The 13,925-nt window shown below is 32.9% G+C and overlaps 1 protein-coding gene across 3 annotated transcripts in view; it reads left to right on the forward strand.

Annotated features, from left to right (window-relative positions):
- Positions 1-13,925, forward strand: part of CLINT1 (clathrin interactor 1) — a 57,599-nt gene that overhangs the window by 25,508 nt on the left and 18,166 nt on the right. For all 3 annotated transcript variants that reach the window (XM_027545809.1, XM_027545811.1, XM_027545810.1), the window contains exons 2-6: positions 4,510-4,614; positions 5,150-5,246; positions 6,719-6,827; positions 7,773-7,937; positions 10,906-11,083. In XM_027545809.1, the coding sequence (XP_027401610.1) occupies positions 4,510-4,614; positions 5,150-5,246; positions 6,719-6,827; positions 7,773-7,937; positions 10,906-11,083 (654 nt within the window). The remainder of the gene's footprint in view (positions 1-4,509; positions 4,615-5,149; positions 5,247-6,718; positions 6,828-7,772; positions 7,938-10,905; positions 11,084-13,925) is intronic.

Genomic DNA, 13,925 nt, shown 5'->3' on the forward strand with positions numbered 1-13,925 from the left:
ATTTTACCTATATCATAAAAGTATATTCTGAAATCTGTGGCATTAAGATAGAGAGGTCACTTTTAAATATAGATTTTAATGTCTAGAATCATTCTTCTCTAATACAGTGTTTTTTTAAGCAAGTTAATTTCAATATTAGGTACCTAAGTTGATCCCTGTGGTTTTACACAGGTAGCATTTGGTATACATATTTTAGTATGTGTACATACATATGTGTAGTTACTAGTTTGCTGCAATTATTAGTCTGATAATAATAAGACATTCAGTTGAGTTCAGTTCAGTTCAGTCGCTCAGTCGGACATTGGAAGTACAAATAATACTCATTTGATATACCATGATGCTTATTTGCCTATTAATAGTTAAAATGTTGCTAATGATGATATAGTACTCATTTGTATTCTTAATGGCATTTTAATACTTTCCTCTTTGTTACAATATAATATTCATGGGGGAAATTTTGGAAAATACAGGAAAAAGAAAATAGTTTGAAGGAAAAAAAAAACGTTATTTAAAACCATTACTTTGAATGCTGTGTTTGTCTCGTCTCTGCCTCTGTTTTTATGACTCTCTTGTATATGTAAGTGTGGATGTTCGTATGAAAAAACACAAATTGAAAACCGTCTAATAGAAAATACTGCTAAATATTTTCTCCTGAATTCAGAATGAATAGTCTTTATAATAACTTTGAAACAAACAGTAGAATCTATTAAAAATATGGACCCATTTGATTTTATTTTTTTTTAATGTAAAATTAAGCAGGCTAGGAAAAAGACTTTTTACTAAATCAATTTCAATTTTCATTATCCTTTGTTAGCAGTTAGGACTGGATTATACCTATACTTTACCTTTTCTCTTGGTTTGTAGTTTTGTTTTAGCAAAGAATATTCTTGAATTTTTGGCAGGAAAAAAATACCATAACACTAAGTTTTTTCTTGTCTGTTATTTTACTGTTTCTTCTTTAAGGACATTAGAAGAATCATTGACCATCTGTAGGTCAAAACTCCATTTTAGCTTTTACTTTGAACCAATTTTGCCTCTAAACCCTGGACCAAAACTATTACCAAGTAAAATAATGTGGTATTTTATCAGTAGTGACCAGTGAAATAAGCAGAAAATGGGGAATAAAGAGGAGGGCCAAAATGAACACTAATTATTTACAAATTGAGTTAATTGAATGAATATTGACTGTGTTCATATAGCCATAGAAGTGTATGTAGAGGACTTGAGGGTGTAACTTTTAGAAGTTCGCATTGAAAATCCAGTGATTGGGTGTAGTGCTGGGTTGTTCAGAGTTAAGTATTCCTCTTGGGGACTGGTAGTCAGTCTTGTATCCTATTGCTGGGATGTTATAAGGAGCAAATGTGAAAGTGTGTAAGTGGTTTGATTTCAATTGTGGGTTTTATCCTTATAAAAAGCAGTAGTTCTGTATTGCTTTAAGGTAAAAATCTTCAGCACATGAGCAGCTTCTTAATGTTCTTCACTCTGGTCATTCCCCGGTAATTTCCTGTAATTTTGTTTGCAGAGCGGATCCTCAACCTTTGTCTGATTTCTCTGTGTTTTAAAAAACTGATGAGAGATCCCCCTCTAGTGTCTGAATTACCCATTCTTAAAACATTTATGTCAGTCATAGGTTTTAGGAATTAAGCTAGCTGTGTTTTCCTTTCACATCTGGACATGATTTTTTTTTTTTTTTTTTTTTAGTTTTTCGTTTATGAGGGAAAGCGGGGACTTTTTTTCCTTTCTTAAAAAGGTCGCTAGAATTATGGGCAGGGTGTGGATTGGGGGCAATAGAAAACATGGGACGGGAAGGATCAAAATGCTATTTTTACCTTTTAAGAAATAATTATTTTTAAGTAACCTGGACTAAGGCCAAACTATACAGTGTTGTTTTGTTTTAGTTTACATTTGTTCCTGAATTAAGCTTTAAAATACTTCATTTTGGAATTCTTCATTAGATTCTTATCCTGAGTGGTTTCAGTTTCTGGAAAGCAATGCTTTCATTGGAAAATGGTTTCAAAACAGAGCCTGATACTTTTCATGGAGTTTTCTAACTTGGTTACTTTTTGTTACTGTTGTTGCTGTATTTTTCCATATTGTTGCCATTTTATACTGTGAGTATGTTCTAATGGCAAGTTGTCCTTTTACATAGTTCCCATTGTTTTTCAACCAAGGAAATAGGAGATTCTTAAGATATTGGCTCTCTGCCACCTCTTCCTCTTAAACACACAGGGCTCAAACACACAGGCCTTCAGTTAAGGATCTTGTGAAGGGTTAGGGAAACAGGACCTTTCTCATTTGACCCATGGGCTTTTGTAACTTGAACAAGGAAAGTAGTGTTCTGAAAGCTGCAGCATTTATGAAGGCTCTTGTAAAAATATTTCATGTACATGGACTAGAGATTAACTCTTTTCATCTCGTTCTTCAACAAATTAAACAGTGCAAACAATTTCAAGTGCTTTCTTGGTCATGAAATGCTTGGATGAATTATAATCCTGATTGCTATTGTTCATTCCCATGCTGCATTTTGACACTATTAACTGCCTAACGCATGCATTCTTCAACCAGTAAGATAAACAAAAGCATTTTGAAATATGTTATTTCGTGGCATCTTAAATTGCAGATATGCCATTGGCTGCCTTGATTTTATTTTGGTTCCACTGTTAGCAAAAATGAGGAAAAAAGTTATCTCTCTATATTTATACATAAAATTGCCAATAGAATGATCACTGGGTTTTTATAAAAGTCCATTCACTAATAGTCTTAAATTTTAAAGAGGCAGTAGAGACCATGGATTTATTTTAGTGCTAGGGAAATAATTTGTATTTATGTTATCAAACCAGTGTGGCTTTCTCTAAGATTTGAAAGAAAGTAATAAATTTCATTTTTCTACTTTAATAGAACTGAATGTAAACCTAGAAGCCAGATTAGTTTTGTGATTTGGCAAGTCGTTTATGCATAATGGTTCCTTTAAGATTTGAACTAATACTGTTTATTAATTGAAGTATTTGTAATAAATTTGAAGTTTATATGTGAGAGATTTGAGTGCCAGTTATTAACAAACCTTCATTACTTAAAAAACAGAACTTTTTTGATAACTGAAAAACCATATAACAAAAGTGGGGTAGATATAACTAATGTCATTGTCACATCATGTTTAGTTGTTCAGTTGTGTCTGATTCTTTGTGACCCCATGGACTATAGCCCACCAGGCCCCTCTGTGATGGGAATCGTTTCTCCAAGGCAGGAATACTGGAGCTGGTAGCCATTCCCTTCTCCGGGGAATCTTCCTAACCTAGTCTTCGAACTAGGGTCTCCTACATCACGGCAGCTTCTTTACCATCTGAGCCATCAGGGAAGCCCATAACAGTTAGCAATTTCTCACTTTTTGACTATTGCTAAAACTAAGTGGACGAATTACCAAATTCACAGGCATCTGATACAGTAATTTTTTCTGTAATAATTGGAGCTCTCTATGTCAAATGAGCACTACTACAGTATGTCACATTCTTAAAGTATTTATTCCTCAGAATGTCTTTGAATTCTTAAATCCATATAAGCATGAGAAATTCTTTTTTAACAACCAGATGTTTTGCCATCTCATATCTTAATTGTAAGGTGCTTTTTTCAATGGTAGTTCTTTATTATAAAAATATTACTTAATATTTTAAAATTCTAATAGGGGATATTAGCTAGACACTGTACCGTGGTATACCATTTGATATGTTACTCTTTGAGGTAGTAAATAATATTCCTCCTTATTCCCATTTTTACGTTTAAGGAAACAGTAAGAGAAGTAAAATAATTTTGCTAAAGATCACAAAGTAATTGTAGTCAGATCTCTCTGACTCCTAGAACCCATGTTTTGGACCACTGATGAAGTCTTAAGTGAAAATTAAATACATTGTCATATAATCCTCTGATGGAATACTATGTAGCCATTAAAAGTAAGGGTTACAGTGACATAGAAAATGAATGTGGTACAGTAAATTAAAAAAGGCAAGGATTACAGTTAAAATCCATAGTGATTCTAGACATCTTTAGTGTTTGATTTTTTATTGTGTTTTAATTTAAATACAGTATAAATAACATTCAGCTTCTATATAATTTTGCTCATTAACTTAAAGAATTTCTGTAAACAGGGGACCTAAGACTGAATGTAAACCAGGTCTGGTCAGCAAACTGACAAGTTAGTTTTATAATAGACTTTAGCATGTTCAATTTCCTTTTTAATTTGACCTAAAGCCATTTTTTACTGGACTTATGCCAGCTCTAATGTAATCTCTCATTTATATTCTTGAAGGCTAATGGAATAGTAAAATCTTCCTAAAGATAACTTAAATGTGTTATATAGTGTCCTAAGGGTAGCTTGTGCACAAAAGATGTTTTCTTTCCCACCCTGTAGAGGTATCTCATTAGGACACCCAGTAGTGTCATTATTAAGTTTTCATGTGTTTCTCAGTTTTGATGCTAATCTTTGTGTGTATGTGCGTGCATTTTTTTTGTCTTCAGCACCAATGTGGTTATGAATTATTCAGAGATCGAGTCTAAGGTTCGAGAAGCAACGAATGACGATCCTTGGGGACCTTCTGGGCAACTCATGGGAGAGATTGCCAAGTAAGTGATAATTTGACTCAGCAGTGCAGAAAGAATGCAACTATCTTTACCCAGAAATGTGAAATTTGCTTTCAATTTTAAACTGTTCAACTGCCAGATAATAATAAATTTTGCATATAATCGTTCAGATATCAGTGCAGCAAATTTTATGAGGATCCATTCCTCTTAAATATTAGCTCAATAAAGTAAACAAAATTTTTCTTTTTCAATGAAGTTTAGAGACTTTCTGTAGCTTAACTATGTAAAATTTTGACAAATGCATATAAAATGACTTAAAACTAGGAAAATTTTTTCCTGACAAACATCTGGCTGACTATGCCACTGAATGAAGGGCTCATGAAATATGATATTAGTGGGATTTATGTGCTAGATACTATATAAAATAGACATTTTAAAGGTACCATATCTAAATTTTTTAAAAATTAAACTTATTTTTTAAAGCTCTTTAGGAAAATACAGTAACTTAGAACAAGCCTGCCATCTACTGTCAAATCAACATACTACAAACTCTTGAGGAAAACTATTCTTTTTTCAGGGCTACCTTTATGTATGAACAATTTCCAGAACTTATGAACATGCTTTGGTCACGAATGTTAAAAGACAACAAAAAAAATTGGAGAAGAGTTTATAAGGTATGGGTATTAGTCTGTATTTATTACTTGACATGTAGAAGACATGAAATTTTAAAGTGTACATACATAAGTGATTATGATGGACATTGAATCCTAGACTAGAATATTCTAAAACAGATAAAAAATTGATTTGCTATTTGAGTTGTAGTTTTTAATCACCATAAATAGCTATTCATATATTTGTGCATATCAAAAGTAATGAATCTATAGTGTATCTGTGTTTAGTGTTTGAGCATTTAAGATAAAACCACCCTCTAATATCATTTGTCATCTCTACATAAAAATTTTCCAGTAGTATTACAGTATTGTGCACCAGAAATGTGTTATTTTTAAATATAATAAATTCTAAATCATTAAAATTCTAACATTTTAAAACTTGCAGATATGTACCCTTCTGTTAGATTTCTTTCATTTAATTCTGATCTCATCATATAGTGTAGAATTCTAAACAAGATAGTAATCGGTTCCTCCACCTCCACTATATTTTCTTGCTACTTGGAAGGTTTTTTTATGCTTTCCAAAATGTTGTTATAATATTCATATATGAAGCTTTAAAAATAACATTTCTGGCTTTCAGCGTTAAAAATTAGTGGCTTTATTTAGTTCCATGTTTTTGATGATGTTTGTTTCTGAAAACGTTTACTGTCATTTCTTTAGCTTGTACAGTTGTAGTGATGAAATAGTTTAAATTCCTATAAATTAATTTTTTATAATTAGAGGGTTTTGTTTTAATAATTCTAGAGTAAACTACTTTTTTAAAGATTAAATTCCTGCTCAGATGAGGGTTTTTTGTCCCTCAGTTCTCCAGCCTAACTAGATTTTCATAGGTCTAATCATCTTTATGTGAGGTTTGCTCCAAACAAAGTTCAGAATTCATAATTCAGTGATTTTTTAGTGCATTCACAAAGTTGTGCATTGTTACTACTGTCTAAATCAGAACATTTTTCATCACCTCAAAAAGAAATTCTTAATGTTTTTTTCTCATATTTGTTGACAGTAAGTTTTTTAAACAAAAGCCACATCACAAACCTCCCAAGTTAAATTTTATCTGGGAAAAGTGCTCTGAGATCATATAATTACCAAATAATTATTTTCTTTAATGTTTTTAACAGTAAAACTGAATCAGCTTTCTAAAAGCTTAGTGTTCATTTATATCATACATTCAGATTTTTCCTAACATCTTTTTCCTAAAAGATTAATTTTTTTAAATCTTTTGACACATGTATCCAGTGGACAGTTTATAATTATTTATTATGCTTGGTGTAAGAGGAACTCTAAATTGAAAATACGAGGTTTTAAATGTACTTAAAGTCTAATGTATGGTAAAGAATGCCCTCCCCCCCTCCGCTCCCCCCACCCCACACACATACAGATTATTTATTTGCTGTTAGATTTTATTTTTTTTAAGCTATTTACCAGAGCTCTACCAGAATTTATTTCGTTAAATCATTTGGTGCTTTGTATTTTTACAGTCATTGCTGCTCCTAGCTTACCTCATAAGGAATGGATCAGAGCGTGTTGTTACAAGTGCCAGAGAACACATTTATGATTTGCGATCCCTGGAAAATTACCACTTTGTAGGTGAGCAATAGAAAAGCCTTATAAGCAAATTAAAACAGTAGTTGGAGTTGTCAGTCACCTGAACCAGCTTAGAAGCTTCTCTGCTCTAATTAGAATGTGACTGTTGCTGGTTGTGTGACGAGTGCAGAATCCAAGACGTGGGGCCCTAGAGTATTAATTAGTGAAGACAAGAACTTGCAGAAAAGACTGGCTAATAACAACAGAACCAACACAACATGAGTGTTCGGGTTTATATTAAAATATGCACTGGAGACTGGTCCCCTGTGGTGTCCATAAAGGAATAGCTTTAATCATATGGGAAGAAAAGGTTAGAGCTCCAAAACACACACATCTGTTTGAAGCCGGGGTTTTTTTCCTCCCACCAAATAATATTTACTGTGCAAAGGCAGCAAGGCCAGAGTGTGTTTTGAATGTGAAAGAGGATACAGAATGAACCACATTTCATTTTGTAGTGTACCCCAGTTGAAAGCACTTTAAAATTTCAGTTTTTCAGCTATACTAAATCCTGGTAATTCGTGTTTTCAAACTTGTATTGGGGAGAGGAAGGCATTTAGGTGCTTTTCAGTCATTAAAATGTAGATTTTGTTTTGTTAAAATACTATAGAAAGAGAAAATAACATTTTTGGATATTAGTCCATTTTTGTATGATTATTGTTAGTAATCCTTTTTAGTGGATCTTTAATTGATTTTGCATGGCACCGTTATCTGTGGTCCTTTTTAGTTCATTTCTGCAAGCTCTTATAAGCCAGAATTGCATCTCAAGACTTAGGATTTGATGAGGAAATGACAAAATTCAGTAACACAGTTTGCCTCTTTTTATTAATTTAAAAATACTGAAGGTGGTTTCTTACTTTGAAATTTTCATGTCTTTGTGTGTGTGTTAAAAGGTTTAATACATATTAACTGAATTCTTAAGGTTTTGTTTCTCCCTTACCATCCTCACAGATGAGCATGGCAAGGATCAAGGTATAAATATTCGCCAGAAGGTGAAAGAATTGGTTGAATTTGCCCAGGATGATGACAGGCTTCGTGAAGAGCGAAAGAAAGCCAAGAAGAACAAAGACAAATATGTTGGGGTTTCCTCAGACAGTGTTGGAGGATTCAGATACAGTGAGTATCAAAGACACATTAGCACCTGAACGTCAGTTTAGCTTCTTGGGTATATTTTAAGAATCACAGAAGACAGAAATGCTCTTTTGAATATATATGATACTAAGACATATGTAATACTCATTTTGTTTCCTTTGGATCCTGTGAATCTGTTTTTTTTACTTTTGTGGTTCAAGAATATGATTTTAATCATTAAGCATTATTGAATGACCAAACTTTGAGTTGACATACAAAGAATAAAATAGATATATGTCCTTTCCTCTTGGAGTTCCCATTCTAAGAAGAAAAGGATTCCTCTAACTTAATCATTTAGAGCAATTAAAAAAAGTTTGATCAGGAGATTCATCCTGCTAATTCGAAACCAGTTTAGTTATATTTTTGGCTAAAAATAGAGCTGCAAGTTAGTCCATCCTTAATTCCCTCCCTTAATTAAGCACTGTGTTAATTTGATGTAGAAAAAGGTAACGGTACCAACAGTTTTTCATCTAGGCCTGTCAGATATATGTTCTTAATATATTTAAGGACAGCTAGAACATTCATCTCTCATGTTTATTTTTAATGTATAATATAGTTTTCCTAAAATAGGTCACTAGGTAGGTGCTTGAAACAGATACAGAAAGTAAGAACTCTGTTTCACAGTATGTTCCTTTGGACTCGTTCTGTATTCTGTGAATGCTGACAGTCCCTTGCCATTTTGTGTAAGGGACTGGCCAATGCTTTGTATACTTAGCAGCTGCATATTGGAACTCTCTAACCACCCACAACCATAGCTGTTTTTTATATTTGAATTTCACTGAGATCTCATGATTCTTCATTGTAAACATGTAAAAATCTTCTATTTCTTACTTTGTATCTATAAAATATCTTCACTCTTTTGCTCCTCTGCTTTTCTTGCCATTAAAGAAAGTACTGCACTTAATAGGCTAATGTTTCTAATGGCAGAAAAATTCCTTTTATGTCTCATATCACATACTAGTCAGTCCTTGAATTGGCAAAAATGTTACTCTTAAATTACATAAATATGTTTTGGAGTTCTTGTTTAGGGAAGTAAGAAGTCTTTTATTTTTTACCCACGTATTCAATAGATACTCTATTCTTTAGATTTTTCAAGGTAGCTTTAGCAGATCAATGTGGTTTTTAGCAGAAATAGCTATTTGCCACTTATTTCCTCATTCTACTTGCTAGTAGTCCTTTTTTAAATCAGCGCAATATATAATTAGATGCATTTAGACAGTTGAATAAGTTTTTAGACTTCAGAGTGAACTAATTACAGCATTTGCATTAGAGATAGAATTCAGTGTCCTGTGTACCTGCATTGGTTTCTTTTATACATTGTTTTTAATGCTGTATGTGTTATTCAGAGACTTAAGTAGTCAACTTTAACTATTTTACATGGTTTTCATTTTGACATTAGAAAACGTCTTGCCAATATGCAGTCTCTTTGACACTTTCTCAGTATGATGTTTACCATGCTAATCACTTTAGTTTTCATGTGCTTTTTTCAATTTTTCCTATAAACTTGTTTTTTTCAACACCTAGTTCATCACATTGTTACTGAAGTGTACATATACATTGTTGCAAAGCTACTCACTTTTACAATACCATCCTGGCTTTAATTTTGTTTAGAAAACATTTTGTCATGTTCTCTTTAAGTTGGTGATCACTTTCAGATTTAGTAGACATATTTTTAAATCCTCAGACTCTTACAGAAAATTTTGCTCTGTAGTTTTACTTAGTAATTCAACAAAATGGTTTTGTTCAATCTCCAGTGGGCATGTATGCCATCCGAACTTCTTAACCAACTTTTAAGATAAAAGCTCAATTATCCACCTTTTGATTATTCTGCTGTTTCTTATCGGTCTTTCCTTTTTCTCTGCACCCTGCTTAGTTTTCAGTCTTTTCTTCTTTTTAACCTCACGTGATTTCTCTGACATTTTACTCTTGGCTCTTAAGTTTGGACATGGAAATGGAAAAGGTTCCAGTTAGTACCTGCAATTCCTATCTCTCCTCTAGGTCTTCAAGGACAAGGACTAAAACAGATTTGGGGGCTTTTTTCCACTGCCAATGATCTACTGACTCAATTCACAAATTCACACAGAGGCTCCCTAGGTTTTGCCAGTCCCAGCATATGTTTGGACTTGGTGTTTGAATAGATCATCACTATTCTGAACCACTTGAGCATATTTCATCATTCTAGTCTGTATAGTTTTTGGTAGTTGGAATATTATTTTCTCTTTAAAATAATTGAAAGGTGCTTTCCCAGGTGATGAAAGACATTTATTTTTCTAGTTTGATAGTAAAGAATGACAGTTATGAGTCTTTACACTATTGAGATATGTAGCATTCAGAATAGTGTTTCCTATATAGTTTGTGTCTTTTAAGAGATTGTTGCTGTCCTGATACTTTTCTAATAATTGAAAAACCATTAAGAGATGAGAATGAAATATAATGCAGTAAGCGACTTCTGTAAAAATAAAAAGATTTCAGGACTTCCCAGGCAGTCCAGTGGTTAAGACTCTGCACTTCCATTGCAGGAGTGCAGGTTCCATCCCTGGTCAGGGAACTAAGATCCCACGTGCCTCATGGCCAAAACAAACAAAAAACCCCACAAAACCACATAAAACCAAAAAGATTTCCATTTCTCTTTTGCTTATACATCCTGTTTTGGTTTTTGTGTTTTCTTTGACTCCTTTCAACAGCCCTTAAGAACTTCTGGATATGCTGTGCTTTGCATTAAGGTTGTATAAGTTTTCATAAACAAAAGCTTTTGAATCTGCATTCCTGCCACTTAATGACTGGCGATCCATGCTGTGCCTTGCTGTAATTGTGTTGATTCAGCACTGTGGGAGCTTTCTGTTTTCCTTTGAAAACTATTTTATTATGAGGAAAAGCTTCAGAAATAAGGACTATAGACCCTTTTTGAATTTAATGTCCTTAGAATCGCTTCTCTTTTTAATGCTTTATATAGGTGAAAGATATGATCCTGAGCCCAAATCAAAATGGGATGAGGAGTGGGATAAAAACAAGAGTGCTTTTCCATTCAGTGATAAATTAGGTGAACTGAGTGATAAAATTGGAAGCACAATTGATGACACCATCAGCAAGTTCCGGAGGAAAGATAGAGAAGACTCTCCAGAAAGATGCAGGTATTAACACTTTGTCTCCTGGGTCTCTCGGAAAGGGTACTAAATTTATGCAGTTGGGTCTTGGGTTTTTTTGTTTGAGTGTTGGCATTATCTGAAATTCAGCTTTTATTGTTTGTTTATTTAATGGATTTTATTTTTTAGAGCATTTTTAGTTTTATAGAAAAATTGTGCCTAAAGTACAGGGAGCTGCCACATAACCCCACCTCTCTGAGTACAAGCGTGTGCTCACACACACACTTTCTCCTGTTACTGACATCTTGCATTCATGAGTACATTTATTAACAATTGATAACCAGTATTGTTAACTAAACTCTTCAGTTTGCATTAGGGTTCACTGTGTTGTACAGTTGACAGATGCGTAGTGTCCACCATTACAGAACCACACAGAGTGGTTTCACTCCCCTAAAAGTGCTTGTGTGAAAATATAGAATAGTCTGTGAACTGTTGTCCTTGCATAGGGACATACTAATCTGGTTCCCCAACCAAGGATTGAACCCAGGCCATGGCAGTGAAAGTGCCGAGTCCTAACCACTGGATGACCAGGCAATTCCCAGGGAGTGCAGATTTTCTCTATTGTTCCAGTTTCTGTATATGCTGATTTATGCATATAGTGTGTGTGTGTGTATATATATATATATACACACATACATACATAATATATACAGTATAGCTGTTTATAAGATGGTAGATCAGACATTGTTTGCACTTAGTATTGGCACATTTTCCTTGTCTGTGTCCATTTATTTCTAAATTTGATCACATTTCCTATATGTTTTTATTCAGGCTGTTTAATTGGATTTTTTTTTTTCCATTAAGAACTTTGATGGTTTATTTTGTACTTGAGCATCTGATGATCCAGGGACCTAAGGTAGTGCTGAGGGATAATGAAGTTTAGTATATTAGGTTTAAAACAGAAGTTAAGGGGGTTGAAATTTAATTCTTTCTGCGACATTTCATTTAGATTCTGTGTCACTGTATACCAGAAAAAAAAAAATCCAGATTGATTTTTGAGCTAAAATATTTTCACATCACCTGTATTTTTGTAGATTTTATTTTCTGATGATGGGGTATTTGTATTTAGTTTCACATAGAATAGTACTTGGAACTTTTTAGCATTCACTTTTTGTTCTTACCTATCAGTATAGCTATTAATTAGTCTTTCTGCCAGTTAAGAGGGTAAAATATATAGCATTTAATCTGCAAAGCAAGTTTTATAAGATCTTTGTCATTTGTGTCTCACCATATTGCTAGTAGGTAGTCTAGAGCAAGGATTTTACCCTTAATTTTTGGAAGTAAAACCTAAGGCCCAATCATCTGTGTGGAACTTGCCTATAGTTACACAGAGATGCAACCACAACTTCAAGTGAGTTCATCTAACTTAAGTACCATCTCTTTTTCTCTTATTAAAAAAACTCTTTGACAGTTCAGATTAGGGGTCATGGAAAAGAAATAAAAATACAATTTTGAAACTATTAAGGTTCATCTATGGAATTCCTGTCTATTTATGGAATATGGTCTTTGAAGAACCAGAATTTATTTTTAATAGTTTGAATATATTTTACAACTAGATTTCTAGCTCTTTTATACTGAAAGTATATGCATATAGTAATAATAAATAGTTGAACTTTGGAAAATGATGCCTACTTCAAATACTCTGTGGTATTTTTCCCTCATTAGTGTTCTTGTGGCCCTAGCATTTACATTTTTGGTTTGATTTAGAAAACATAATGGCCACATTTTCTCTTGTTATATCCTGAAGAAGTATGGCAGTCAGGTAGGTAGGCTGGTTAGAGATCTAACTATGTACCTTCTTGTTCTATTACTTTCTCTTTGCCCTCTATACTCAATTTTTCTTTGTTTTTGTCTTCCTGTTCTTTTTTTTTCTTTCTGTTTCTCCCTTGATTTTTTTTTCCCCTACATTTGCCTCTAAGACAGGATCTGTTGAGAGTTCCTAAATCTTTTAAATAGAGTATTCAGATTTAAAAGAGTGAAAATTCAGTGTGTGTTGTTTGTTTTAGTTACTAAAGAGCACGCTAGGGACTTTATATCTTGGAGTATATGTGAGAGAAGAATGGATTTTTAGACAAAGTTGCATGGGACCTCTTTGGCATGTTATCAGAATTTCAGACTTTTCATTCATCATTATATTTAGAAATTCTTTAACACTGATCATATATGAAGCTTCCATTTCATTGTGTGCTAGTCAGGTTTCTGTTCTCAACTTGTAAAGAAGTTATCTTGCTCTGGAATCAAATTGAACATGAGAAAGGTAAGAAATTTCAGTTTTAGATACAGGACTGATGATGGGAATCTTCAGGTTATTTGTTGCTAAGAAGGTAGTGACAAGGGCTTTTGAATACTTAATCAGAACTAGTAGATTCCTTAAAATGCTTGTAGATAAAAATACATTTAACCCCTTTACTCAGTGTGGGAAGTCATTCTTCTTGATTCTTGATTTATACAGGCTCCAAATTGATTTATATTTAAGTAGAAATTGCTTTAGTCTTAGTTAATTTGCATCAGTAATAATACTCATAATTTTAAGGAGAATTTTAAGTATTTTATTTCAGAATATTTATAATTTAAACCACCTACTCTAAAATTAAGAAATAAAGGTAATGGAACATATTTCAGGTAATTTCTCTGTCTGACTTGCACCAGAAAAAAACCCCTCAATACATCATTACTGGAGAATACATTATTGCTGACATTTTTAATTCGTGGCATATGAAATATGCATTTTTTACTCATTCTGCATTTTTATTTTATTTTTTTACTTTCACACTGTTAAGGAAAATAATTTTTTTTTTAATATGCCCAAAAAAGAATTATTTCAAAACAT

This window comes from Bos indicus x Bos taurus, chromosome 7 (genome assembly GCF_003369695.1).
Source record: "Bos indicus x Bos taurus breed Angus x Brahman F1 hybrid chromosome 7, Bos_hybrid_MaternalHap_v2.0, whole genome shotgun sequence".
Classification (NCBI taxonomy): Eukaryota; Metazoa; Chordata; class Mammalia; order Artiodactyla; family Bovidae; genus Bos; species Bos indicus x Bos taurus.